Source organism: Heteronotia binoei, chromosome 1, assembly GCF_032191835.1.
Source record: "Heteronotia binoei isolate CCM8104 ecotype False Entrance Well chromosome 1, APGP_CSIRO_Hbin_v1, whole genome shotgun sequence".
Lineage (NCBI taxonomy): Eukaryota > Metazoa > Chordata > Lepidosauria > Squamata > Gekkonidae > Heteronotia > Heteronotia binoei.
This window is the reverse complement of record NC_083223.1, coordinates 18808354-18836015: the sequence shown is the minus strand read 5'-3', so window position 1 is coordinate 18836015 and position 27662 is coordinate 18808354. Positions and strand designations below refer to the sequence as shown.

General features: G+C 45.5%; 1 protein-coding gene across 1 annotated transcript in view; it reads right to left on the bottom strand.

Annotated features, from left to right (window-relative positions):
* PCNT (pericentrin) overlaps positions 1 to 27662 on the bottom strand; it is a 99171-nt gene that overhangs the window by 53626 nt on the left and 17883 nt on the right. The window contains exons 9-23 of the mRNA XM_060231539.1: positions 26792 to 26903; positions 25765 to 26029; positions 25424 to 25511; positions 24427 to 24643; positions 18588 to 18826; positions 17512 to 17975; positions 14563 to 15139; positions 11946 to 12167; positions 8655 to 8803; positions 7627 to 7853; positions 6664 to 6872; positions 3860 to 3992; positions 1960 to 2172; positions 868 to 1097; positions 599 to 706 (exon numbers count right to left, since the gene is read on the bottom strand). Of these exons, the coding sequence (XP_060087522.1) occupies positions 599 to 706; positions 868 to 1097; positions 1960 to 2172; positions 3860 to 3992; positions 6664 to 6872; positions 7627 to 7853; positions 8655 to 8803; positions 11946 to 12167; positions 14563 to 15139; positions 17512 to 17975; positions 18588 to 18826; positions 24427 to 24643; positions 25424 to 25511; positions 25765 to 26029; positions 26792 to 26903 (3453 nt within the window). The remainder of the gene's footprint in view (positions 1 to 598; positions 707 to 867; positions 1098 to 1959; positions 2173 to 3859; positions 3993 to 6663; positions 6873 to 7626; positions 7854 to 8654; positions 8804 to 11945; positions 12168 to 14562; positions 15140 to 17511; positions 17976 to 18587; positions 18827 to 24426; positions 24644 to 25423; positions 25512 to 25764; positions 26030 to 26791; positions 26904 to 27662) is intronic.

Sequence of the window (27662 nt, the reverse complement as noted above, 5' to 3'; positions counted from 1 at the left end):
ATTCTTCAACTTGTGAACGTTGTCTAGTTTTCTACCAATGGCTGAGAACCAGTCATCTTTTAAGGGGGTGATTATATGCATGGTTTCTTGACCTTAAGGGGGCCTTAAATCATCTTAGATTCTTATATCATCTTTAGATTCTATAAATTGTTGTCTATATGCTTTAAGAGGGGACTAGATAGATTCATGGAAGATAGGTCTATCAGTGGCTGCTAGCAATGGTAACTGAGGGGAATGTCCACATTCAGAAGCACTAAACGTCTGCATCCCAGAACCAGGAAGCAACATCAGGAGAAAGCCTCAGCCTCTATGCCCTGTTGTTGGCCCTCCAGAAGACCTGGTTAGCTATTGTGTGAGACAGGATGCTGGACCACTGATCTGATCTTGTAGGGCTCCTCTTATGATGAAACGCTGTCCCCAGTGGTTTCTAGACATTCTCCTTTTTTCATTTCTGATTTGTGTAAAGATAAGGCATCTCACAGACTTAGGGGCCTTCCTTGCTTACAGATACAATGATGATGGATGTCAAAAAGTACCTCTCTGCTCTACTTCTTAACAGGAGAAGCTGGGAGAATCCAACCCATGGCATTTTACTTACCAAAAGCCCAGAAGCCTGGTTTTTTCCTGTTTGTTTTAACTGCATTTCCAGCTTCTGAATTTCCTCTTGAAATTCATCGCGTTCATGCTCTCTTTCAACTGCTTGTTTCTGTCAAATAAATTAGCACCACTTTAAAATATATATATTTATATAATTTAAGGAACAAAAAGAGAAACAACAAAAACACTATTTTAAGGATATGGATTAATTGATAATTAAGAGAAACTGATACTTTGTCCCTACAACTACAAAGCAATTGATTATCTTACATCCATGAAATCCCGTTGACTCCTCAACTGTCTCTCAAGGGCTTGTATTTGTTGTTTCAAATCAACAGCTTCTAATGACATCATTGCCATCTTTTGATTTTTGTGCAGCTGCTCTTCGAGCTCCGCCTCTAACATTTTCACCTGAGCGTTCCAGGCGGAGCAGTCCTTTTCCGCCTGACACTGCAGTTCTAACTTCGCTTTTGAGAGACGTTCAACTTCCTTCAATAAGTCTTTTCAACAAGAAAAAAATATATATAAGCGGAGAATTTATTTCAGAATAAGAATGGAGCTTTTAAAAATAATCTAGACCGAGCACCAGCATCAAAGCAAATAGGGAGATCATGACACTTCATTGGCTCAGTTTGGACAAACTGTTTCTTTTTTCCAGAGTTGCTTCTAAAAGCAGCCATTGTAAATAGTAGAATTAAGGGAAAGATGCAAGACAAGGAAGCTTTTTCAGTTGGGTGAACTGAGAGCAACTGCTGCGTGGCTCCTACTCCCCCCAGTTACACTGGCCATTCCACCTATTCACTATCTACCCGTCATGTAAATTATCTGGTATCACAGTTTGTCTTCCTCTTTTTCTTCCTGTCACCTTTTCTCTCTTGTGTCATGCATACTGTAGGCAACAATTTATTATCGCAGTAGCAGAAAGGCAGCATATCAATATGTTAATTAAATACATTTATAACATTTGAAGACTGCTATATTCATTTATTTCACCAACGTAACAAAGAAGAGTCATTCTGTAGTATAAGTCACTTGAAGGCGGCCTTTAGAGAATATCCAGAGATTGTCCCTAAGCAAATACATGCTTACGTTCGATTTCTCTCTCTCATACACATGCACACACGAACACACACACTTGATCTGAGCCAAAAGGCCAAGGAGCGAAATAGTCTCAACACAGTTAAAATACTAATGGAAATCTTCCCCCCCTCCCGCCCTTTGGTCTACTTCTCAAGCCTTTTTAACAAACAAGTTTCAGTGTCGAACAAACTACATAATAATAATAATAATAATAATAATAATAATAATAATTTATTTATTTATACCCCGCCCTCCCCGCCAATACAGCACCCTATTTCTTACCAGTTTCTCTCTCCCCTAAATTGGCAGTCAAAGCTTTCTTTTGACTTAGTATTAACTTCTGCTCTTCAATGCATCTTGTATGTTCTTCGGTAAGATCTTGGACCTGTGCTTTCACCCTCTCCAATTCTACAATAAGACGGCGCTCAGATTCTTCTTTCAGACGCAGGGCTGCTTCCAAAGTATCTCTCTCTGATAAACAGCCTTCATGGAGCCCTTAAATCCAGAAAGGGCATCAAGGAATAATGATCAGACACTGAAAGCATTTAGGCAAAGCAGTATTGCAAAGAAATCCAATGAAAAAAATGTCAAAATATACTGTTAATAAACATATTTTGTTCATACGTAATCCTGTAACTGTTAAGTCTTTAAAAAGCAGAAGTCAGACTTCTCAATTTTGATTTCCTTCTATTTACCAGACTAAATTTATTAATGCTTTTAATTCTTGCATTTGCCAGCTGTTGTGTTAATGTATTACTAAAGCCTCAGGAAACATCAACTGCAGCTGCAAGGAAAAAACAGCACATATATGTGTGCAGGCCTCACTGGAACTGTGGCAGAACGGGCTGGCAGGCCCTATTCCGCCCTGCCCTTCTAGGTTTTTCTCAATACCCGGAGAGTATTTCTCTTACTCTTGAGTAGCCACGCCATCTGCCTTTTTGAAGGAATTGCCTCTGGGAGCAACAGGACTCCCATCTTCTCTACCAAGTCATGAGGCCTTGCCTCTGTGTCACCCACTGCCCAGTGTCTGGTCACCACAGAGACAGTTGACTGCATTGGGCACCCCAGCTGACTGCCTTCCCCCAGTGTCCCTTTTAAAACAGCGTGTCCAAGATGGTGGAGGTCTATGGGGAACAGAGGACTACTCCCAACAGCAAAAGTTCAAAGTATTATTAAAAAGAAAATGTGCACAGACACACTTTTATAGCACAGCAAAAACTGAGCAAGAAATTCCAAAAGACATCCCTCTGACCCTTTCTCTATCCATACCCTACCAGATGTTAAAACAGGATAGACTTCCTTTTACTTAGGATGTTACCAATCCCTATAGAGTTGCTCCTACCTCAGAGCTCCCTTCAGTTGTCCAGGCCAACCACATGGACAATGGCTGTCTCCTCCCAGTGGAGAGGTCTGCAGGCACTCCCAGATGCAGCATCAAAGGAAAAGAAACCTTCTTCCTGTGCCAAGGAGTTTTTATCATATCTATTTCTTCGCATCCTTGACCAGGTCCTGAAAATTCTAGACATGTACTTTTTTCTGCCCCTCTAGCATATAATACCTCCAAACCTCTGTTCCTTATATGTAGGCAGGAGAAGGGGGAAGCCTAACTTTTGTCAACAGAAGGAAGGAACTGAGAAGACTCCTTGGCCACAGTGGTCCCGAACAGCTGCTGAGTTCATGGGCAAGCAATGAATAGAGATCTACCTGCATAATGACAGGGTTTATGCAGTTGTTCTGGAATGTTTCCCTATTTCTACAACTACAGCTAAAAATCTAGCGACCCTATGTATAACCAATCCATCTTCCATTGCTCAGTATCCTACAAGTCTCAGCAGTCAGAGAAGCAGAATTCCTATTAAGTAGAGGGGAAATCAGTTCCTGTCTGAGTTTTAAAAATTCAGGGCAGCTTAAAAGTATGTGGTTAATAGAGTCAATGCGATTAAGGCTGCAACTGCATGTTCTGTTTGAATATAGAATACCAGCGTCTCTGACAAGCCTGCAGATGGTAAAGCGTTAAGATGTGCCAACATAAAGACAGGTCTACGTTTAGGATATGTTAAATCATAAAAATACATTGGGATGCAAACTGGTAGGGGAATGCGAATTATGAAGGTTGAGCAAACCTGTCTTAACCTTCCTGATGTACTTCTATAAGCCAGATGTTTCAGATGATTTCCCCTACCTCTTGCTTTATGAAGCTCCAATGCCAGTTGGTTCTTTGCTGCGCTCTCTTCGTTCAGACGCTCCATTAGCTCACGGTGCTCATTAATGACCTGGCAGGCTTCCCAATTCCTACGTTTGAATTCCTCTTCTCTCTGAGAATGGGTGGGATATGTCTGAATCTTTGCTCCAGTTTCAAAAGATTAAATTTTAACATTCTAAATGAAGGATACATTGTATTTCTCTTATATTTTAATATACGCTATCCACTTTTCTAGTTAGCTGCCCATACTGTGAAGTAGTACTGTTACATCAAAACTGATGTGAACCAACCTTTCAATCACTGTCCCAAATCTAACTTTAAATGAATTTTTTTGTTCATTGGTTTTATCCACGTGAATTGTAATCTCATATACTACTGGAACCGAATATAGACATTTAGGGAGGGAAACTATATGGTACTTCATGAGGCTGTAACCTCAACCAGAACCAGTTGCATGCCTACTTCTGAATCAGCATTGCTTCTAATAGACTTCTGACAAGAAAAAAAGAGGGGGAGGGAGCCAACGTGCAGGCACAGAAATGAAAAGTGAAAAGGACCGCTAATTATGACCACTCGATGTCACTCATGTATCTTAAAAACATTAGATAGCAATTTATTCTGTACAAAAGTCCTATCTCTGTCTTGTTTGGTTTGTGGTCAGAACCAAAATAGTATTATAACAGTACAATAGGATATAGTCCCAACTTTCAATAGCCTCACTCCAATAATTTCTAATGTCCAACTTAACATGCACTTCTGAATAAGAGTGGACTATGTTGAATCTTGAAAATGATGCATTCTCCGGATGAGAAATATCACATTTTGAGTGTCTCTTTTTCAAACCCAATAGGCTGGTGATGGGACCCGATCTCAGCAATGTATTCAATATAGGAACCAATTCATTCAGTCATGGAGTGAGACTATTGAAAGTTGGGACTGTATCTTATTGTGCTGCTATAATACTGTTTTGGTTCTGACCACAAACCAAACAAGACAGACTGGACTTTTGTACAGAATAAATTGCTATCAAATGTTTTTAAGATACATGAGTGACATCTAGTGGTCATAGCCAGAAGTCCTTTTTACTTTTTATTTCTAATAGACTTTTGACACCACACCTCCATTTTGGTTTGCTTCTCTATTTCCCCTCTATTGGAGCTCCATGACCTCATTTCTGCCATTCATCTCCACATGAGGCTTAGTGAAATGCCATTTTGTTTGCAGCATAAAGAATAATAGCAGGCATAGAAATGGTTGGATACACAGTGAAAGGATTAACTCTGTCAGTGATACTCAAAGCCTTGGGACCCCATGTGGCTCTTGGATTTGCCATTAATGGCTCTTCTGAGCACTATTCCTCTATACAGCATGCACTCCTTGGTTCCAGCAAATTGGGCAATTTCTTTAGAAAGTAAGGTTATTTCTTTATTACTTCTGGTCCAAAGTAAAACCAGCAACTTTACTTTCAAAACACAACACAACTTGTCCATGGTGATCATATCAAGGTTGTGGAGACACAGGGGTTCTTGTGTATGAAGCTAGGTCAAGATATGCAGTTCAATGAGGTACTGCAATCAGGTATATCATGCTGAATGCTACCCTATCAAACAAAATTCCACGTAAGTAAAAAAATTCAGCACACAGAGTTTCTGAATATCTCTTCTCCGGCAGAACTGAATTTGAAAAGGACTTTTTAATGGAGAAACATTTAGGTTTCTGGAGAACTCAAAAGTTCCACAACATTTTGTCTCACAACTCTGATGTGCAAACCCATCTCCCCTCACACAAGGGCTGGCTAAGCTTCGATGGCACTGTGCTCAGAAGTACTCTAGGAATTAAAGTTGTTATACATGATTGTCAGTGTGTGTTTGTGGTAGTGCACAGGACATAAGCTCTAATTTGGATGACTCAGGCTAGCCTGATCTTGTCAGATCTCGGAAGCTAAGGAGGGTCAGGCCCTGCCTCATATTTGGATGGGAGACCACCAAGGAAGTCCAGAGGGCAGGGTATAAATAAAAACTTATTATTATTATTATTATTATTATTATTATTATTATTATTATTATTATTATTATTATTATTATTATTATTATTATGCAGAGACAGTCAATGGCAAACCACCTCTGAACTTCTCTAGCCTTGAAAACCCTATGGGATCTTCATACATTAGCCACAACTTGACAGTACTTTTCACCATGCGGGACATACAGCGATCTGGGTGCCTATTTTGCTCGACAGAATTGTGGATGTGGCTCTCTGTGATCCACAGAGCGAGTCCTACTGCTCTAAGGCAATTTTAAGATCTGCAAAAGTAAGAACATTCCTTTATAATTCTGCTTCTGTATGGCAACTTCCTTCACCAGGGCTTCAGCCCTTAATGTTCATCCCACAAGTAACTGAGTTTCTGTACATGTAACCGCTTTATTCAGAAGGCATCCCACCTTTCTCTGAGTCTCCCTTCCCTACCCTTTGTTTTCTTCCTCATTAACTATTCTGGATTACAAATATGCAGAATACTTACAAATATATGTCTTTAAAAAAAAAACCTCTATAAAATCATGTATACATGAAATAGTACTAGCAATACTTAATATTGTTTTCCTTCATGGAAAATATCAAACAACTGATCCCCAACACTTCCATTCCATTGAATATATTAGAGAAGAAGGTCCTAGTAGGGGCCAGCATAAGCTCCTGTTGCACACAAACTATCTATAGGTGTGGTTACAATATATAATTAGGTTGCTATACATTAAATTAACTAAATGCAATTATGTCATTACTTGTTTAGTTGATTCTGCAAGCAGCTCTATGACCTTTTCCACAGCAATATGCACAGAATGACAGATTTTATGGATTCTCTCTTCATTTTCAAATACCAGATCTGGGTTTTCAAAAATACTTTCGCATAAATGCTGACTCAGTTCAGACCTTTCATCAGGCACCAAAGAGTCAAAGCTGTGTTCAGGTAGAGTTTCATCAAGAACTTGCCCTAAAAAAACATTAATTGTAATAACATTGTAATTGATTAATCTCTTAAACACTTCCCCCCAAAAAAACCCAGTTATATTATGTGAACAATAATATAAACTCAGAACCAAGTTATCTATGAACTGAATATACCCCCTACATAATAGAATTTTGCTTCAAAACAATAAAGTACTTATGGAAAAAGTTGAAAAACACATCAAATAATTTCATAAGAAGCATATGAGAAACTTGGGGAGAACAGGAATGATACATTCCTTTCCCCATTCCCATTCTGGCAAAGCCCTTCCTCAAGAAATTCTAGAACTGCTATAAGAAGTGAACTTCCCATGCTTGGGGATGGAAAGACCAACATTTCCTGCCTACAGGGATCATAAGGAGGAGTCACAGGGTGTCATGATGACTTTCAGATCAGCAGTAAAGTAATAACAGGGGAAGGAAGGCACAAGCCCCTCGCCTCCAGTCTTATTCCAAGCAGAAGCCAGGCACGAAGAAGCGTCTGGCCACGATCTAGAATAGATTCTAATGTATTAATGGAAGAGAAAAACGGATATTGACCGTGAATTTAGATCATAGAACAAGTTAAGCCCTTTCAACAGTGGGGAATGAAGTGTGCTGTTCACTCTCCCTCTTAAATCCTTGGGAATTGTTTAGCACCGGATCTATAGCACCTTCCACCTGGACTGCAGGCAGCTTTGGGATGCAATAAGAACACTGTGGGGATACATCGGAAACTGTTTCTCACTGCACATAATTACCTTGGTGAACCCTCTCGCTTTTCTTCATGTCCCCTTGCTCCATCATTTTTTGAGAAAGTGCCATTTCTCCAATTGTGCTGTAACTCTCTCCCGAATCTCCAGATGCCAGGCTGTCATCAAGACAAAGGCCAGTCTTCTTGCTGATAAGGCCTTCTATCTCTTTTGTGGCTTTCACCATTATCAAAAGTAATCTCAAAGCCTGCTGATTACAGTCTTGCAATTTTTTCCTAAAAAAACAGAATTACATGCATAGCTATCCCATGGCTCTTGCGGCTACAAAAAAATAAAGGCTATAATGATAAAAGAAAGCTTGCTTCTCAAGTCTGTGGACTGCTCCTCATTTACCCAGTATTTTTATGCATGCACACAGATGGATATAACACAGTTCCTATACCAAAGGAGTATACAGTCTACAACAGGGGCCCCTGACCTTATGGTACCTGAACACACATTTGGAATTTTGGTCACATTGAGACTCACTGGAAAAGACCAGGAAAAGACTCGCCAGCCCTACTAGGACATTGAAAGTAGAAAAGTGATACTGAGGATTTATAGAGCCATTTTTGGACCTGAAAGGTGTAGCAGTATTGAAGTAAGCCAGAGCTGGGGATAAGAGGAGCAAATGTGTCAAGAATTAAGGGCAGCAACTATCTACTGTTGGTCTTAAAGGAAATGGGATTTGGCTCCAAATTCTTATCCACAACTGGGGCACTATACTCGTTACCCAAAGCCCACCTTAATATCAATGGTGTTGCAACAAGAATAAAGGGCAGGATGGGAAGGCAGAAAAGTGAGAGAAAAGAAGACAATTCTTTGGAGCAAGTCACTTGTGGCAATAAATTTCACATACATTGTCCACATCATTCTGTAGCAAACACAAGAGAGTGTCTTGTACCACCTTAAAAAAACAACCTGTCTGAATGATATTTCCAATACTGATACACTCTCAGACTTTAACCTCGGTTTGCTGAACTAATACAACAATTAAATGTAAAAAGTATAGCTGAATTGTCCTAAAATATACTGACCGTTCATTTTTAGAAAGCTCAAAATCAGATCTCAACAGAGCTATTAATGCTTCTCCTTCTTGCTTCTCTCTGTCCCGTTGCCGTAAGCTTTTCAGTTCAGCATGGGCCTCTTCCATCTCTTTGTTTAAAGATTTAATTTTTGCCTCCAGCTGTGGGAGATAAAAAATCACGTGTGCTCAAGTATCACTTTTGCTCAAGAAGCACATAGCATTGTCCTCAGCAAATATTCTTTCAACGCGCTCTTCAAAATGTTGCAGCCTTACTCTTAACTGTATTTGTTGCCTGATAACAAATCCCAGGTAAAATTGAATAAACAGAACCCTATTAGAGTGGAAATTAGCAGAAAAACTGAAATATGATGGGGGTAGAGTCCAGAGCAGTAGCTCCAAGGCTGTTCCTGGGCTTGGCAATTTCACCATAAGTGATCCCTCGAAACAGGATGAGGCATCAATGGGCAAAAAACCATGCCAATGTCACAATAGCTGACTGCAGGGAGCATAACAGGCCTTACCTCAACACAACTGGAGCAGAGGCCTCTCGACACAGGCACTGCACAGGTCTCTCAGGGGAAAGAGATGAACATGCTCTAAGGCCTTACTACTAAACATTCCAGAGGAATACCTGGACATGAAGGACAGCAAGGCCAGTTGGCCCATGACTGAGACAAATGAACCCTCCATAACAGATACTCTGTTGTGTGACACAACAGAGAATGTCTCATTAATCAAGAGAACCATGAAAAGGGGAGCAATGCATCACACGTGGGGAGGTAAGCTACCAGACTCTTGCTTGTAAGAGTTTGGGCATACACTGGGCTGTGAGCTGAAGGCTGAGGCTGTCTTCTCTAAGGCTAAGGAAAAGAGATGGGGGAGATCACATTTCTGAAGCAATAGTCTCAGCCAACACAGAGAAGAACAAGAGATTTTTCTTGCTCAAGTTTATTATTTATTATTATTTATTATTTATTTATTACTTTATATTTATATCCCGCCCTCTCCGCAAGCGGACTCAGGGCGGCTTACAATATCATAAAAACAATCAATTCCATAAAAACATATAAAACCATAATACATTTATAGGTTAAAAACTATTACGCTATCTCAGTCTAGTCTGGCGGTATTAGGTTCTGACTATGACCACCAGCTTCTGTAGGATGTCCGGTGGCAGCCCATTTTCAGTCAACCAGAAAAGCCTGCCTAAACAGTTCGGTCTTACAGGCCCTGCGGAACGCCGACAAATCCCGCAGGGCCCTTATAGCTTCTGGGAGGGTGTTCCAGAGTTCTGGTGCTGCCACCGAGAAGGCCCTAGATCTTGTTGCGGATAGCCTGGCTTCTTTTGGGCCAGGGGCGGACAGCAGATTTTTTGTCCCTGATCGCAGTGCTCTCTGGGGGATATATGGGGAAAGGCGGTCCCGTAGATAGGCAGGTCCCTGACCATAAAGGGCTTTAAAGGTTAATACCAACACCTTGAAGCGAACTCGGAACACAACAGGCAACCAGTGCAGCTCTCTCAGCACTGGCCGAATGTGCTCCCATCGTGGTAGCCCCATTAACAGCCGTGCCGCAGCGTTCTGCACTAGTTGTAGTCTCCGGGTTAGCGTCAGGGGTAGCCCCATGTAGAGAGCATTACAGTGATCTATTCTTGAGGTGACCGTAGCATGGATTACCGTCGCTAGGTCGCTGCGGTCCAGGTAAGGGGCCAGCTGCCGTGCTTGCCGAAGATGGAAAAAGGCAGATCTAACAGTGGCTGCCACCTGAGCCTCCATTGTAAGGGAGGACTCGAGGAGCACGCCTAAGCTCTTGACCTTGGGGACCGGTATTAGTGGCACCCCGTCAAGGGCCGGCAGCTGGATCTCTCTCCCCGGACCGCCTCGACCCAGGTAGAGAACCTCCGTCTTCGTCGGATTCAATTTCAGCCGACTCAGTTTGAGCCAGAAGGCCACGGCTTGTAATGCCAGGTCTAGATTTTCCGGGGTACAGTCAGACTGGCCACCCATCATTAGGTAGAGCTGGGTGTCATCCGCATATTGATGGCAACCCAGTCCATACCTCCTGACTATCTGGGCAAGGGGGCGCATATAGATATTAAATAACATCGGGGATAGGACCGCTCCCTGCGGCACCCCGCAACTAAGGGGGTGCCTCTGGGATGCTTCCTCCCCTATCACCACCCTTTGTCCCCGATCTTGGAGAAAGGAAGTCAGCCACTGCAGGCAGATCCCTGTATCCCCACATTATTTCCTATCTATCTATTCTCTTCGCATCCCTCTAGTTTTCAGGTCATTTCTCTGGTTGCCCCTTAGGCATGAGAGCCTCATTATGAAGTAACCAGATGCATTTCTTCTGTAACATACCCAAGTTATTTTTTGAAGAAAGCTGAAGTGTAACATTTTAAATTGTTTATCTCTCCTTCTCAACCAACAAACTATCTCCTTAACAATGTACTAGAAATTCCTTCTGTTTCTTTCTCCTTATTCTCTTCTTTCTACTAAATCTCATGTGTTTTTGTAACCATGTGCTTTTATATAGCTGGATTTGTAGCCTAATAATTTTTATGCTGCTTTGCAATTAAAAACTTCTAATAAAATGTTTAATGATTACTCAGAATCGCTGCCCAAACTTGTTTTTACTTACCATAAGGAGCCAGACTGCAGAATGCCTGTGTGTAAAATAGTAGGGCACATACTTGATCTCCCCAAATTTATATGGCTGATTTGCAAGCTTGGATCAAATTGACACCCCGTCAAATTTAATTCAGCTCCAACTAGCCTCCTACTTAAATTCCACCACTGCTTTTCAGATTGCTAAATCTGCCTACAGACTACAGGCAACACACTGCCAACCCTTTCTGTTCAGCCTTCACTTCCCTATGACAGCACAAAATATTTTGTTTTGTTCCTTTTGGACTGGCTATTGAATACTGTTCGCTCCCAAGGCCTTTTGAGGGAGCTAGAAGTTATGTGGATACACGCAATCCACAAAAACTCAGTCTCTCACATGTTGCCTGGACTGTTAGTCCAAGCACTAGCAGTAAAACGTAATATATCTTTAGATGAGAATGAGAGACAGAAACTGCTTGATGTTCTTCTAAAAGTGAGACACTGCTAATTCAAAACGAATGTGACCTCCTGCACCCCTTTATGTCCCAGAGAGAAAACCTGATACCCTCACATGCAGCAACCATGGGACAAGGTTGTTCTTCAGTTACAAATGCGGAACATCCACAAAGAACCAAACTCAAAGTTAACTAGAGTTTTACTCAGAATTCCAGTCAAATTTGTAGAATTCTCACCTGCTGCTTGTCTGAGTTCTGCTGCTCTCTCTCTCTCTGAAGCAGCTGCCAATGTTCCTTTTCCTTCTGAATTTCTGCAATATGAAGCTCCTGAAGCTCCTGCATTGCTTTCTTATGCTGCTCCTCCATACCAAGGATTTCTCCCCGTAACAAATCCAAGGATTTATGATAATCATGCTCTAATAAACATCTCTGTTTTTCTAACTCTGCCCTTAAATCCTCCTGTAGAGTTTCAAAGGTAAAACAAAAGCCCCAAATTATAGGCAGCTCATATTTCCAAACAGGTAGGTATTTGCTATACCAAAATCCCACACAGCCATATCAACTTAAGCATTTTTAAATGGAAAATGAAGCCATCACAACTCAGCTTTGATGTTCTGTTTAGAGACTGCATATCTTAGAATTACAAAACAGCTACCTGTTTGATCTTAACATATACTCCAGCAATCAGATATTCCTTTAAGAGCAAGGCCAAATAGATACATTTAGAGCAATGTCTAGATTAAAGAATACTACAGCCAGATAACAGAGGAACCAACACACACCCAACTCCAGTGGCCTATAGAACAAGGAATGTTTTTGGTAAAATATACCAGGAAAGCGAGACAAGGAGATTTATCCACTGAATGAAATGAACGGGGCAGGGGGATTTTCTATAAGAAATAGCCTTTCCTCATCCCAACACAAAACTACATAGGAACTGGATTCTAGGCACGGTTAGACAGGCAGGCTGTCATCGCCCCATAGAGAGAAGAAGAAGAAGAAGAAGAAGAAGAAGAAGAAGAAGAAGAAGAAGAAGAAGAAGAAGAAGAAGAAGAAGAAGAAGAAGAAGAAGAAGAAGAAGAAGAAGAAGAAGAAGAAGAAGAAGAAGAAGAAGAAGAAGAAGAAGAAGAAGAAGAAGAAGAAGAAGAAGATATTGGATTTATATCCCGCCCTCCACTCCGAAGAGTCTCAGAGCGGCTCACAATCTCCTTTACCTTCCTCCCCCACAACAGACACCCTGTGAGGTGGGTGGGGCTGGAGAGGGCTCTCACAGCAGCTGCCCTTTCAAGGACAACCTCTGCCAGAGCTATGGCTGACCCAAGGCCATGCTAGCAGGTGCAAGTGGAGGAGTGGGGAATCAAACCCGGTTCTCCCAGATAAGAGTCCACACACTTAACCACTACACCAAACTGGCTTAGAGGGTGCGGTTTCTGGCACCCTCTAAGCCAGCATAATAGTACTGCAGGCCCGTGGTTAGTCATTCACATTGCTAACATGCCACAATCACAGACCTGTGGCTGGGTTGGGTTTTTTCCCTAATTCCCAATGTGCATGCACAGAAGCAGACAAATGCACATGTGCTCCTGGTTGTGTTCTAGGGGGGCACTGAAATGCATGTTGGGAGTGCAGCTGGTGGGGGAAAGGATGCATCAGAAACAGAGTGGAATAATACTATAGTTTAGTTTATTCCATTTGTATCCCGCCCTCCCCGCCGAAGCAGGCTCAGGGCGGCATTTTCCATGGTGGCCTGGGCAATCAGACGCCTGGAAATCCACCATGAAAGTACTTTGCTGGGGTAAAAAGGTAATGGTAGTCCCCTGTGCAAGCAGCAGTCGTTTCCGACTCTGGGGTGACGTTGCTTTCACAACGTTTTCACGGCAGCCTTTTTATGGGGTGGTTTGCCATTGCCTTCCCCAGTCATCTCTGCTGGGGAGAGGGTGGGGGGCTGTTGGTCTGCATTGCCTGAGATTATAAGATTGGCCTCAATAAAAAGTTCGTAACTGAACAGCAAGATTCTGCATTGAAATGCCACGCTTCAATATTTCTCATATTAGATTAAAAAGGTAAAGGTAGTCCCCTGTGCAAGCAACAGTCATCTTTGACTCCGGAGTGACGTTGCTTTCACAACGTTTTCACGGCAGACTTTTTATGGGGTGGTTTGCCATTGCCTTCCCCAGTCATCTCTGCTTTCCCCCCAGCAAGCTGGGTACTCCTTTTACCGACCTCGGAAGGATGGAAGGCCGAGTCAACCTGGAACTGGCTACCTGAACCCAGTTTCTGCTGGGATCGAACTCAGGTTGTGAGCAGGGAGCTCAGGCAGTACTTCGCCGAGGTAGGCACTGGAATTTCCCAGTGGCTATTTAATCCATGTGGGAGTTGTTTTTGCACAAGGTAGGGACAAGTGGGGCATGGGAGCCAGATATGCACATTTGAGCACGCCCATATGATCCAGAGGGAAGGGGTGAATATGTTGGGCCAAACTGCTGGTGTGATTGCACCCTATGCCCTTACATGTTACTTTTCGTGTACTGATTCTACACAGCTTTGAAACTAAAACCTCATTCCATCATTGTAGAATGACAATTCCAGAACTAACCCGCTAAATGTTACAAGTTTTTTTAATATATAACCTATAATTACTACAACGTTTGCTCTTCTTAACACATAAATACAAACACTTGTATCTGTTCAATTATGCAAATAATTGTTAAGATGCTATCAATCCGTTTCACAGGAAAAAAATTCTAATCTAATTAGATTTGTGCGCTGTCAATGTCAAGCATGCTGCTCCTTATCAACGAAAAGGCAACCAAACTAAAACCAAAAAGGCTAATCATTTATTACTCCTACTTACTTTATGAGCTTCTTCCAGTTCGGCAGCCATTAGTTTAAGTTCTTCTATGTGAGCTGTAGCCAGCTGTATTTTCAGATTTTCTTGGCAAATCTGCAGCTCTTCCGCGTGTTTCTGTTCCATCCTCGCTAGATTTTGTGCCAACAGCTCTTGATTTGCCTTATCCTGTTTAAGTTGCTGTTCTTGCAAATTTACCTGTAAACTTTCAACTGCTTGTCTGTGCTCGTCCCGCAGGAGTTGAATTTCAGAGAGATAGATGGACTCCAAAGTATCCATATTTGATAAATGCTTATCCTCTAGCTCTGTCATTTGGGCTTGATAATTTTTCTGCAGATAAGCTTCGCTTGTTTCTAAATGAATCTGGTGCTCCTTTTTAAATGTGGATTTGAGGGTCTCAATTTCAGCTTGGTGTTGCGCCTGCAGATCCGATGTGAGGGATAAAATTTGCTCCTTATGTTTATGCTCCAGCTCTTGTCTTTGAGAAACCAGCTCAGCAATATGCTTTTCTCTCAGCTGCTGAAGAAGAATTTCATGTTCTTCAGCAAACTTCTTAGTCATGACTGTTTTGTCTTCCATAAACCTAGAATTTCAAGGAAACAGAAAACACTATCAGTAAAAAGGTAAAGGTAGTCCCCTGTGCAAGCACCGATCGTTTCCAACTCTGGGGTGATGCTGCTTTCACAACGTTTTCACATCAGACTTTTTTCTACATGGCGGTTTGCCATTGCCTTCCCCAGTCATCTACACTTTCCCCCCAGCAAGCTAGGTACTCATTTTACCGACCTCGGAAGGATGGAAGGCTGAGTCAACCTCAAGCCGGCTACCTGAAAACCCAGCTTCCGCTGGGGATCGAACTCAGGTCATGAGCAGAGCTTAGGACTGCAATACTGCAACTTACCACTCTGTGCCATGAGGCTCTTAAACACTTTCAAAAAAACTTTAAAAAACAAGTACAGTAGATCTCAACACGGAAATGTAATGCTTTGACTAAAAAAGCATTTTTAGAAGATGATATTGGATTTATATCCCACCCTCCACTCTGCGTCTCAGAGCAGCTTACAATCTCCTTTATCTTCCTCCCCCACAACAGACACCCTGTGAGGTGGGTGGGGCCGAGAGGGCTCTCACAGCAGCTGCCCTTTTCAAGGACAACCTCTGCCAGAGCTAGGCTGATCCAAGGCCATCCCAGCAGGTACAAGTGGAGGAGTGGGGAATCAAACCCAGTTCTCCCAGGTAAGAGCCCACACACTTAACCACTGCACCAAACTGGCTCTCTCTCACACTCAACCGCTACACCAAACTGGCTCTTTTACTTCTAGGGCATTTTTGCACACAATGCTGTTTACATTCCTATGGCCCAAAATGAGACTATAAAAGTTCCATTTAAATGTTAGGAACAAATCTGATGTTCATGACAGACAGAAGCTTGCCTGGCCTGTTTGGGCACTGCCTCCCTCCATATGCAGAGAGTGACTGACCAGTTGCAGGGCTCAGAAGCTTTGGATCAAACTCTGACTTGCCATCATGGTAAGCAAAGCAAATGGGAACCAAACCTGGACTAAACAGTGAAAGGTTTAAGGTGCAGCACTGTCAGTAGAGCCATCAAAAATTGCTTCTTGATCTAATATCCAAGTGGAGTCTTTCTGTAGTTCACAAAGCAGGCTTTGAACATGTACGAAGGAAAGAAATTCTGCTCTGTAAAGTCTTATAAATATGTACAGAGAACAGATTTATGTATTCAAGGCTAAAAAAAAAATGGAGCAAAGAGGAAGCAACACTGTAGGCCAACATTTCTAGCACATATTTCTTTGTAGGGAATATTACTGCTAATAGCTTTGAGGCTTAAAGATGGGCAGAGGACAAAGCTAAAGAAAGAAAAATAGCACAAGATCCAGGTTTGTGATAGTGTTCATCATCAATCCGAGCAGAGGTCCCCAACCACGGGTCCTGGACCGGTACCAGTCCGTGGCCTGTTTCCAGATGGGCGCAGTTGCCCGCCCCCCCCCCCCCCACGCAGCCTTGTCGTCCCCCTGCGTAGCCTTGCCATCCCCCGTTTATACCACTTTAAGACCAGGGAAGGTGCCATGAAGCGCCTTCCAGGCCGACCTCCCCCGCCCCCTGCTGATCAGCTGATCCAATCAGCGGGGAAAACCACGGCGGCAGCAGCAAGTGACCACTGAAACAGCCGTGCTGCCGCAGTTTTCCCGGCGAATTGGATCAACTGATCAGCAAAGGGGTGGGGGAGGTCCATCTGGAAGGCACTTCACCTTTCCTGGCCTTAAAGTGGTAAAAACAGGAGGCGGTGAGGCTGCGTGGGGGCCGGCGGCAAGGCTGTGGGGGGCGCAGAGGAGGGAGAAGGAAACAGGGGGAGGAGGAGGTGCTGCGGGGTCTGGCTCTGGGGCCGCGGTGGGCCGACCAGCCGTGGGGCCAGTCCCTGGGATAAAAAAGGTTGGGGGCCTGCCTTAGAGATATGGGTGTGCTTCCACACATCCAACAGAGTATCTGTTCAGTGAGGGACTCCACCTACCCCCCTCATGCAGACATTCTGTCATAAGGATCCTCCCCCGTCCCCCCTGGAATCTGACAGCACTGAGGCAGCTGGGAACTGGAGGGTGCAGTGGTGCTTGCCTTGCTGGCTTGGCGATGGCTTACCTCTTGCCAACCAGTAAGGCAGGTGAAAGAGAGCACAACAGTGGCATTTGATTGGAGGATGACCTATAGCTGGGATTGGAGTTCAGTGGGGCTGGGAGCTTCAGAAGAGAGGGCTGCTGCTGCCACTCACTCCTTTCCTGCCTCCCTGGACAGCAGGCAGCAGTTCCCACAGTGAGGGCTGCTGTGGCTTCAGTTGGGACCCTGGGGGGCCCCACCATAGCGACGGGCCCCTGCCTGCTGCGTGCTCTGAGCTTCATCCATGGTTCTTTCGGACCTTGGTTCTAATGTGCAATTACAAACCTGTTCTGTGCATCCTCAAGTTTTTCTGTGCATTCCTCTTGGAACGCATGCTTTGTTTTTTCTAATTCTGTGGCCATGAGAGCCTCTGCAGAGTTTAGTTCATCACCATACTGAGACAAAGTCTTCTGTGCATTTGCTAAATTATCCTCCAGCTGCTGGACGTTGTTCTGCTGCTCCGTTAGAGATTTCTCTAACTGTGCGATTCTGGCAGCCTGCTGCTCTTGAAGGTAAGTCATCTCAGCTTCGTGAAGTTCAAACTGCTTTCTCAAGGTCTGCTTCTCCTGTTCTGCCTTGTCTTCACGCTCTTTACACATCAGCAATTTCTCTTCAGTCTTGATGTTCAAGTCCTCCCATTTCAGCTTCCATTCTTCAGCTTTTGCTTTGTGAATTTCTTCTATTTCATGTACCTCTTCTCTAGCTCTTCTTAATTCATTCACGTGATCTTCAATGAGCTGACATTTAATCTGTGAATGTTATGCAAAAACATTAAATCACCTATGGAAATTTCCGTTAGACATATAGCCATTTCCGCTATAGTGTGGTAGTTGTGTTCCAGACTATTGCTATGCTAAAGACAATTGTCTTGTAGCAATATGATTATCCCAAAAGAAATAAAGGCCAACTTCAGCAGGGATGGCAGCTTAGTAAAGAGGATAAGAAACACTGTCAGAAAGTCACTAGTTCAATGCTCACTCCAGCCACTAACTCACAAGGTAACCTAAACTGCAAGACTTTCATGGAAGCTATATTAAATAAAAGTGGACTTACTTATGAGTTAGATTTGCTTAAGACTGCTCCCCTATGGTCACTGTCCTCTCCACCCAACATCCCCATCCACAATATAGAGATGATAAATACTGGCTTACCTTACAGGGCGGTTTATGGGCCTCTGAACTTGGCGGAACTTACAGTCAAGTAAACTTGTCATTTCTAGTTGAGGCAGACTTCTAAATAAACTGGACAAGATCCAGAGGTGCTTACAAAAGGACTCCTTCACCAAATGGAAGGATACCTTTAGCTCCCATCAAGCGTTTCCTATCGTTCCTTATTTCAGTATATTTCCACATTGCACCAACCTGTTCCAGCTTGTCTTTCAAAAGAAGTTCTTCTTGTACACTCGTTTCCTTCAGTTTAGAATTTTCTCTCCTCAGGTTTTCTATTTCTTCTTGTTGGGTGGAAACTGACTTCCTCTCAGCTTCAAGAACACCAAACTTAACTTTGTATTCATTTTCCAACGCTGCAAATCGTTCTGCTACCTCCGTTTCTATTTGACGCGCAGCGTCTTGAGCGCTTTGTAGGCGAACCTTAGTAAATTCTAAAAATGACAGGACATTTAAACGGTAGTGCGGGGAGGGATACAAAACCTTGACAATTCCAAAAGAAAAAAAAATCAAGGCTTATTTAAGATATGGAAAAGGCAACAAAGATTCCTTGATTTCAAATGTGTAAATCCTTCAGAAAGAGATGGCGAGAGAACAAGGCCCTAAACTGACCTGTCTGTAGACCTGCCCCATACCTCTCGCCCCCCTAGTGGTCAACCACCCCGCATAAGCTCATGAGGAGAGCAGCCAGATGCATCTCTCTTAGTGATTGCAAAGGAAGCAGAGAGAAAACAGAAACCAGGAAAAGGAGTTCTACTGGTGGGACTGTCTGCATAATATAAAACAAACAAACCATTTGATAGCGAATCCCTGTAGCAAACTAGGGTGACCATAATGTCTGAAGGCCAGCCAGGGACACTGGGGGGGGGGGGGGGGGTGCGCGCAAAGCGTGCGCGCCGCCGGAAACAGGAAGTGACGTCACTTCCGGTGACGTCACTTCCGGTGATGTCATGCCACCACCGGAAACAGGAAGTGGCATCACTTCCTGTGACATCATTTCCCCCGCGTCACCTGCCAGAAACAGGAAGTGACTTCACAGCACTTCCTGTGACGTCCCCAAAAATCCCCCAAATATCACCGCCGGAAACAATTTTGTTCTCAAATCCTGTATATACTTCATCAGTATATGGGATAAGGCACTTTCTCAACTGTGCTGCATAATGCAGCCTATTTATTTTGTCCTGTTGGCTCTGTTGGCTCTATCTGCGCCACCTTCATCACTTTCGGGGTGTGGATCCCCCAGTGGGGTGGTCTCCCGACTCCCTCCGCTGACTGTTTCTGATAGCCCTGCGCCCCCTCTTTCATTTGATATGTGTCCCGTGCGGGTGCCACCCTCCCGCCGGGAGATGCCGCAAAATGAGCCCCCTTGAGGCTTATGGCGGCAGGGCTCGGGGGAAGCGAGCTAGACTGCTGTTCTTTTGAGGGGTTATAGAGTGTTTCGAGCCCGTCCCTGTGGCATCGGTCCCATCGTTGTGGGACCCAGGGGGCCGGTGCAGCGGCACGCCGAAGCAGCCTGTCACTAATAACACCGGTCAAGATGCAGGACAGGAACCTGGAAGTGACCGACAGGCTGCTTCAGCGTGCTGCTGCGCCGGCCCCCTGGGCCCCACAATGATGGGACCGATGCCACAGGGACGGGCTCGAAACACTCTATAACCCCTCAAAAGAACAGCAGTCTAGCTCGCTTCCCCCGAGCCCTGCCGCCATAAGCCTCAAGGGGGCTCATTTTGCGGCATCTCCCGGCGGGAGGGTGGCACCCGCACGGGACACATATCAAATGAAAGAGGGGGCGCAGGGCTATCAGAAACAGCCGGCGGAGGGAGTCGGGAGACCACTCCACTGGGGGATCCACACCCCGAAAGTGATGAAGGTGGCGCAGATAGAGCCAACAGAGCCAACAGGACAAAATAAATAGGCTGCATTATGCAGCACAGTTGAGAAAGTGCCTTATCCCATATACTGATGAAGTAAATACAGGATCTGAGAACAAAATTGCACTAGAAGACACAAACACAAAGCTCCCTTACACTGAATCAGTGCTTGGGTCCACCAAAGTCAGTATTGTCACATAAGAGAAGCCCTGTTGGATCAGGCCAGTGGCCCCTCCAGTCCAACACTCTGCGTCACATAATAACATAAGAGAAGCCCTGTTGGATCAGGCCAGTGGCCCATCCAGTCCAACACTCTGCATCACATAACAACATAAGAGAAGCCCTGTTGGATCAGGCCAGTGGCCCATCCAGTCCAACACTCTGCGTCACATAACAACATAAGAGAAGCCCTGTTGGATCAGGCCAGTGGCCCATCCAGTCCAACACTCTGCATCACATAACAACATAAGAGAAGCCCTGTTGGATCAGGCCAGTGGCCCATCCAGTCCAACACTCTGCGTCACATAAGAACATAAGAGAAGCCCTGTTGGATCAGGCCAGTGGCCCATCCAGTCCAACACTCTGCATCACATAACAACATAAGAGAAGCCCTGTTGGATCAGGCCAGTGGCCCATCCAGTCCAACACTCTGCGTCACATAAGAACATAAGAGAAGCCCTGTTGGATCAGGCCAGTGGCCCATCTAGTCCAACACTCTGCATCACATAACAACATAAGAGAAGCCCTGTTGGATCAGGCCAGTGGCCCATCCAGTCCAACACTCTGTGTCACATAAGAACATAAGGAGGGAGGGAGGGAAGGAAGGAAGGAAGGGAGAAAGGGAGGGAGGGAAGAAGGGAAGAAAGGAAGAAGGGAGGGAGGGAAGGAAGGAAGGAAGGGAGGGGAGGGAGGAAGGAAGGGAGGGAAGGAAGGAAGGAAGGAAGGAAGGAAGGAGGGAAGGAGGGAAGGAAGGAAGGAAGGAAGGAAGGAAGGAAGGAAGGAAGGAAGGAAGGAAGGAAGGAAGGAAGGAAGGAAGGAAGGAAGGGGGAGGGAGGGAAGGAAGGAAGGAAGGAAGGGGGGAGGGAAGGAAGGAAGGAAGAAAGGAAGGAAGGGAGGAGGGAGGGAAGGAAGGAAGGCAAGGGAGGAAGGAAGAAAGGAAGGGAGGGAGGGAAGGAAGGAAGGGAAGGGAGTGAGGGAAGGAAGGAAGAAAGGAAGGAAGGGAGGAGGGAGGGAGGGAGGGAAGGAAGGAAGGAAGGGAAGGGAGTGAGGGAGGGAAGGAAGGAAGGAAGGAAGGAAGGAAGGAAGGAAGGAAGGGAGGAGGGAGGGAAGAAAGGAAGGCAACCCCCCGCCCCCCCCCCCGCTTTCGGCCCCCTTACCTTATTCCAGGGCGGCGGAGTCCAGCGGCGGCGGGGAGTCCTCCGGCGGCGGCCTCGCGGCGAGGGAGGGAGGGAGCTGCCGGCGCTGGCCTCCAGGGACCAGCGCCGGCTGCTCCGCGGCTTCCCCGCGGCCTCCGCTGGTCCCTGGAGGCCCTCCAGAGACTCTGGAGGGCCTCCAGGGACCAGCGGAGGCCGCGGGGAAGCCTTCGCTGGCCGGCGCTGGTCCCCGAAGGCCTTCCAGAGCCTCTGGAAGTCCTTCCGGGACCAGCGCCGGGTGCCCCGCGGCTTCCCCGCGGCCTCCGCTGGTCCCTGGAGGCCCTCCAGAGACTCTGGAGGGCCTACAGGGACCAGCGGAGGCCGCGGGGAAGCCTTCGCTGGCCGGCGCTGGTCCCCGAAGGCCTTCCAGAGCCTCTGGAAGGCCTTCCGGGACCAGCGCCGGGTGCCCCGCGGCTTCCCCGCGGCCTCCGCTGGTCCCTGTAGGCCCTCCAGAGACTCTGGAGGGCCTCCAGGGACCAGCGGAGGCCGCGGGGAAGCCTTCGCTGGCCGGCGCTGGTCCCCGAAGGCCTTCCAGAGGCTCTGGAAGGCCTTCCGGGACCAGCGCCGGGTGCCCCGCGGCTTCCCCGCGGCCTCCACTGGTCCCTGGAGGCCCTCTAGAGACTCTGGAGGGCCTACAGGGACCAGCGGAGGCCGCGGGGAAGCCTTCGCTGGCCGGCGCTGGTCCCCGAAGGCCTTCCAGAGCCTCTGGAAGGCCTTCCGGGACCAGCGCCGGGTGCCCCGCGGCTTCCCCGCGGCCTCCGCTGGTCCCTGGAGGCCCTCCAGAGACTCTGGAGGGCCTACAGGGACCAGCGGAGGCCGCGGGGAAGCCTTCGCTGGCCGGCGCTGGTCCCCGAAGGCCTTCCAGAGCCTCTGGAAGGCCTTCCGGGACCAGCGCCGGGTGCCCCGCGGCTTCCCCGCAGCCTCCGCTGGTCCCTGGAGGCCCTCCAGAGACTCTGGAGGGCCTACAGGGACCAGCGGAGGCCGCGGGGAAGCCTTCGCTGGCCGGCGCTGGTCCCGGAAGGCCTTCCAGAGCCTCTGGAAGGCCTTCCGGGACCAGCGCCGGGTGCCCCGCGGCTTCCCCGCGGCCTCCGCTGGTCCCTGGAGGCCCTCCAGAGACTCTGGAGGGCCTACAGGGACCAGCGGAGGCCGCGGGGAAGCCTTCGCTGGCCGGCGCTGGTCCCCGAAGGCCTTCCAGAGGCTCTGGAAGGCCTTCCGGGACCAGCGCCGGGTGCCCCGCGGCCTCTCCGCGGCCTCCGCTGGTCGCTGGAGGCCCTCCAGAGTCTCTGGAGGGCTTCCAGCGACCAGCGGAGGCCACGGAGAGGCCTCCACCACTGCCGCCGGGCCCCGCGCGCGGGCGGGGAAGGCGGGAAGTGAGGGAGGGAGCGTCCCTGCGCAGGCGCAGGGACGCTCCCTTCCTCACTCCCCGCCTTCCCCGCCCGCGCCCGCGGCCCACCGGCTCCGGGGCTGCCTAAACCGGGACCTTTAATGGTCCCGGTATAGGCAGCCCGGGATCCGGGATTGGGTGGCCAGATCCGGGAATGTCCCGGGAGACCGGGACGGTCTGGCCACCCTATAGCAAACCAAAAACCCTACATCTCAACAGAAGTCTGCCTCTGTGCAATTTACTATGACTGACACGTTTTAAGTCCCACCCTTCCATCGTACCAAAATGCTGAATAGCAAACAAGAACGGAGGAACTTGTTCTGTACCTGACGGTTTCTACTGAGCAGTCAGGAACTCAAGAACACTGGCAAGTCCAGATTGCTGCTAGAGATCCTTCATTTGCTCCCAACGCAAAATGGTACCATAAAAGATCCATTAATCAAATATTTTAAAAACTGAACAGGTATACTCAATGCTTAAAATGATTTCTGTACATCCTGGGAGGGAAATACTTCACGAACCTCTGAAACTTATCCACATAATATTTCCTGCTATACGTTTGCTATATTTTGATTTCATTTTAACAGTAGGTTGCCTCTTTTAAATAATATGGTAGTTTGCTGCACTGAGTGTGTGTGAAGAAACAGGATTCAAATTTTAAGCTGGTGTTTCGGAACTGAGCAAGAGACCGAGAACCTGCAAGAATTTTTGAAAGCATGGTAGACTTTCACTCACAACATGTGTTTACATATGTTTTTATATGCATACAATTACTGGCTGAGTGTAGCAAATTCATCATTTGGTTAATTTACCACTGAGATACTAGAATGAAGTTTGTTACACATGTCCAGGGCACAATTTTGCATTTTAAGTTAGAATAAGAACTCAGTCCACACACCTGTTTTCAAAATAGTGTTTGCCAACAACCTGGAAGGGGAAAAAAAGTCATATCCTTTTCATGGAGGCTTAATGCATGGAATTGGACAAGTGAAGCTTTTCATGGCACGGAGGTAACTAGTGCCACTTGGTTAATATTCCATTAAGCCCCTATTAAAGGGACAGGTTCTCTTCATGTTGTTGCCAACCTTATTTCAAAGGGAGGAAGAAACTGCAATGTGCAATGCAGTGCTGTAGCTCCCATGATGGCTGCGACACTGGAATAGAAACAGGTGTGCATGTTCAGAATACCATTCAAGCTGGAATGCCATCTTGACTGCTACATGCATTTCTTAAATTGGAAAATGCAAAAGACAGTGGAACACATCTAAACCAAAGCCTCGTGAACATGGTGTCTTAACTTTACACCACAAAGGAAGCTTCTTCCTTATAAATATCATTTTCTCCACGGAAAGTTAACAATTTTTCACCTCTGAGGTGCTCCTCTGAAAGCTTGGCACGAAGTTGTTCAAGATTTAAACAATGTTTCCTATTCAGTTCTTCAATTTCATGAGTGTATCTATCAGAAAGATCCATCTTCATTTTCATCAGATTCTCTTGGTACTGGAGTGTGAGGGAAGAGCTCAATAACTCTAGCTCGCTTTTGTGTTTTTTATCCAAATGCTGCTGTAAACCGGACAGTTCTTCCTAAAGCCAGTATGCAGAAATGATATATAAATAGGATACATAGGAAATGTAGTCATTTTAAACGTTCAACATATAACAACTTGAAATATTAACCTGCGCAAGCCATTCACACAGCAACAACTGTTCAGGAAAAGTCATGTTACAAACTCTCTTTTATGGAAGTCTTAGCAAATAAATCATTATTATTACTCAGTAATAAATTAAAATCCTTTAAATTTGGTGACAATCCTGGAAGGAATTTTAGAAAGGAGACTCAAATAAAACAAAATTGAAACCACTGGCTTAAAGGCATCTTGGAACATCAATGTAGTATATTTCAAAAACTAAGAAGAAATGTATTAGCTCAGCAAACAACCTGGAGGAGGAGAAGACTGGATTTATACCCCCACCTTTCACTCAGAGTGGCTTACAATCTCCTTTCCTTTCCCTCCCTATAACAGATACGTGTGAGTTAAGTGGGGTTGAGAGAGCTCTTTCAAGAACTGTGACTGACCCAAGATCACACCAGCAGATGCCTGTGGAGGAGTGGGGAATCAAATCCAGTTCTCTCAGATTAGAGTCCATACTCTTAACTACTACACCGAACTGGCCCTCAAGGAAGCTGGGATAGGAATAAGGATTAACAGAATACAGCTGGCTGAGGTGAAAGGGAAAGAATGAGGCAAAAAAAGAACAAGGGGTCAAGAAATTACAGAATAAAGGGAAAATCTAGACAGTCAAAACAGTATCACACAGACTTTAAACTATACCTTTATACGTCCTACTAGGCATTTAATTTACCTTGTGGTGCTCCAGTTGCACAGTGAGCTGTTCAAAAAGATCCCGTCTCTCTTTTTCAGTCATCTCTTCTAAAAGTGTGACAGATGGGCTATGCAGAGAGAAAGACAACTTGAGAAAGATTTTTTTAAAAAATAAAAGAACAGATGTAATTATGTGCTGAATTTGCAAACCTAGCCCCAATTTATGTCCTACACTCAACCACCCATAGTCCACAATCACACATGTAAAGTGTTAGGCCAAACAGAGCTGTATACAAAGACAGCTGCCAGTGCATGTTCGCAATTAATTCTGGAAGAAAAGAGGTTGCTTCAGATCAATATACTGGAAAATTGTGGCATTACCCCATATCCATATGTTCATCTTGGTCATTCTCAATCCCCAATAGAGAATCATCTTTTCCTTCTAGCAGCCTCTGATGCAGCACTGTTAATTCCTCTCTGTAGTTCCCTTCCAGAACTTTTAATTTCTCTTCGAAATAAAGCCTTAACTGCTCCAATTCATTTTCATGATCGCTTCTCTTTTTATCCCATTTAGTTTGAAAATCTTTCTTCAAGTTTTCCATTTCTTCCATATGGGATGTGCGAGCAAGTAGCTGTTCTTTTAACTCTGGAATGCAGGGATGGTGGTGGCAAAGAGGACACATTTTTCTTCAAATATATCTTACTATGTCAAACAGGATTATATAGAAAAATAAGATAAAGCTTACTAGAAAAAATACACTCTTGGCTTTCTTAGGAGCCTCTTACCAGTTTCAATAGAATGTATAAAACCAAAAGTTCCAGGAATGAACAAATCTGTATCATTCCTAGACCAGCTTAACTGTCTGTTAGTCCCCTGTCGAGCCCCGTGGCACAGAGTGTTGTTCGATCCCCGGTGGAAGCTGGGTTTTCAGGTAGCTGGCTCGAGGTTGACTCAGCCTTCCATCCTTCCGAGGTCGGTAAAATGAGTACCCAGCTTGCTGGGGGGAAAGAGTAGATGACTGGGGAAGGCAATGGCAAACCACCCCATTAAAAGTCTCCTGTGAAAACGCTGTGAAAGCAACATCACCCCAGAGTCAGAGACGACTGGTGCTTGCACAGGGGACCTTTCCTTTCCTTTCCTAGTCCCCTGTCACAAAACCATAGTGCCCAGGGAAGAGAGAATGACTGTTAAAGGAAAGATACATCCTCAGAGAGGTGTCAAATGCACACTGGTATTCCAAAATGGAGACCTAGGTTCAAATTTCAAGACAATAAGTTCAATCAGTATCTCTTATTCCTTAGCCTAACTAATAACTGAATGACACAGCATCTTGCCCTACAATTCCTAAGGAAACAGAAAATTGGCTACAATTAGCTTTATTCTCTATTGTCAGAAATAGGAACCTACCACTTAATTCTTGCCGACTTGCTCGTGCACTGTCCAGCTGATACCAAAGATGTTTGATTTCTTCTTGAGACTCCGCTTTTAGTTTTTCAATTATACCATGACACTCCTCTATCTGTGGAATATACAGGTTATACAGCAAAGGCACCGGTGCAAGATCTTTGAAGCAAAAACCACAAACGTCCCCTTTCACAAAAAAGTGGGATGTGAAAGGACAGATGTCGGCTCATCAGGGAAGACAGTACTTGTCTGCCTTCTTTGTAGCGCAGCTATCTCGCCGACAACAATGACTGTTTCTTACAGAAAACTTCAAGGAGCCAGATGCTACATAGATGCTCTCGCACAGTGAGAGACTGTATGAATGATAACAGAACTGAGTTTAGGTCCCAAGCATGACTCCTTATAGGATCCTTCTATAATTAAAGAATGAATATGCAATAGCTGCCAATAGAAATTTAAAAATCCATTCTGGAGTTAAATTATATTTAATTTATTTACTTACTACACATATCCTGATTTTCAACTATGAACTCCTCAGAATAGCTTACACCATTACATGTAGTAAAATACCCTAGAGCAGGGGTCCTCAAACTTTTTAAATAGGGGGCCAGTTCACTGTCCCTCAGACTGTTGGAGGGCCGGACTGCCGTTACTGTACAAGGCCACGGGCCGTCAGTTCTCCGTCTTCTGCATCTCTCTCCCTTCCGTACACCACACACCCCGGCCTGGGAACTCACCTCACCTTGGTATCACCTCACACTCTGTCTCTGCCGCCTCAGCCCAGTGCCGGAGGTGTGCGTTGCTAACGCGAGTTTAGGTCGAACGTCACTTCCAGTCTGATTTTTCCATAACCCGGCGGGCCGCATAAACGTCC